The sequence below is a fragment of the Fragaria vesca genome, linkage group LG3 (assembly GCF_000184155.1).
Source record: "Fragaria vesca subsp. vesca linkage group LG3, FraVesHawaii_1.0, whole genome shotgun sequence".
Lineage (NCBI taxonomy): Eukaryota > Viridiplantae > Streptophyta > Magnoliopsida > Rosales > Rosaceae > Fragaria > Fragaria vesca.
In genome coordinates, this window is record NC_020493.1 from 15,588,109 (window position 1) to 15,588,950 (window position 842).

The window sequence follows — 842 nt, forward strand, 5'->3', positions numbered from 1 at the left end:
AATATATACTATATATATATATATATATATATATATATATATATATATATATTATATATTGCTCACATTTTTTTTTAAAATCGTTTTATTTTTGGGTACAGAAAATTCTGACCACTTCCACGGCGGCGACGAGCATGGACATGGTGGCCATGGAAATGGAGGACATGGAGGCCGAGGAGGGCATGGAGGACAAGGAGGGCATGGAGGACAGGGAGGGCATGGAGGACGCGGTGGCCATGGAGGACGTGGAGGGCACGGAGGGCACGGACCAGGTGCTCAGGAAACTGAGAATTAGATAACCGTTTGCTGCCTAGCCTAATGTCAGGCGTGCTGCTAGCTTCATGAGTATTATTAGTATGAACTACTATATATGAAGCACTAGCTAGTTTGTGAAATAAAGTTGTGTTGGTTGAGTAGTAATCCAAAAACTCTCAATCAAGCATGATATCAGGTTATTTCTAAGTTTTATTGTTTTTTCGATATGTTCTAAGTTTTATCGTTATCCTCTTAAATTGTAATGTTTCTAATGCATGTATGCCTGAAATGGCCTCGTTATATGTTAATATGTACTATTTGCACTTAGTTAATTTATTGAAGAAAAAAATAAAACACTCAGATGTGATAAAACTTACAAAATAAACTAGAAACATAAACGTGAAAAGTCCATAACAAATGGAAGTAATAAGAAAATGTACATTGTAGGTCTGATTGAAATGTCATCTTGTCTGCCTTATCTATGCTTCAAACCAAACATTTATGCTAACATTACATTACACCAAGAACCGGGAAAGATTACACTGTTGTGTACTTAAAGAAAAATGATCCAATCAGTATCTCACCTT

The 842-nt window shown here is 36.0% G+C and overlaps 1 protein-coding gene across 1 annotated transcript in view; it reads left to right on the forward strand.

Annotated features, from left to right (window-relative positions):
* The window catches only part of LOC101301850, a 973-nt gene extending 359 nt beyond the window's left edge, over positions 1-614 (forward strand). The window contains exon 2 of the mRNA XM_004294395.1: positions 102-597. Within this exon, the coding sequence (XP_004294443.1) occupies positions 102-299 (198 nt within the window). The 3' untranslated portion in view covers positions 300-597. Of the gene's footprint in view, positions 1-101 lie in introns of the transcript that reaches the window.
* Positions 615-842: the final 228 nt, after the last annotated feature.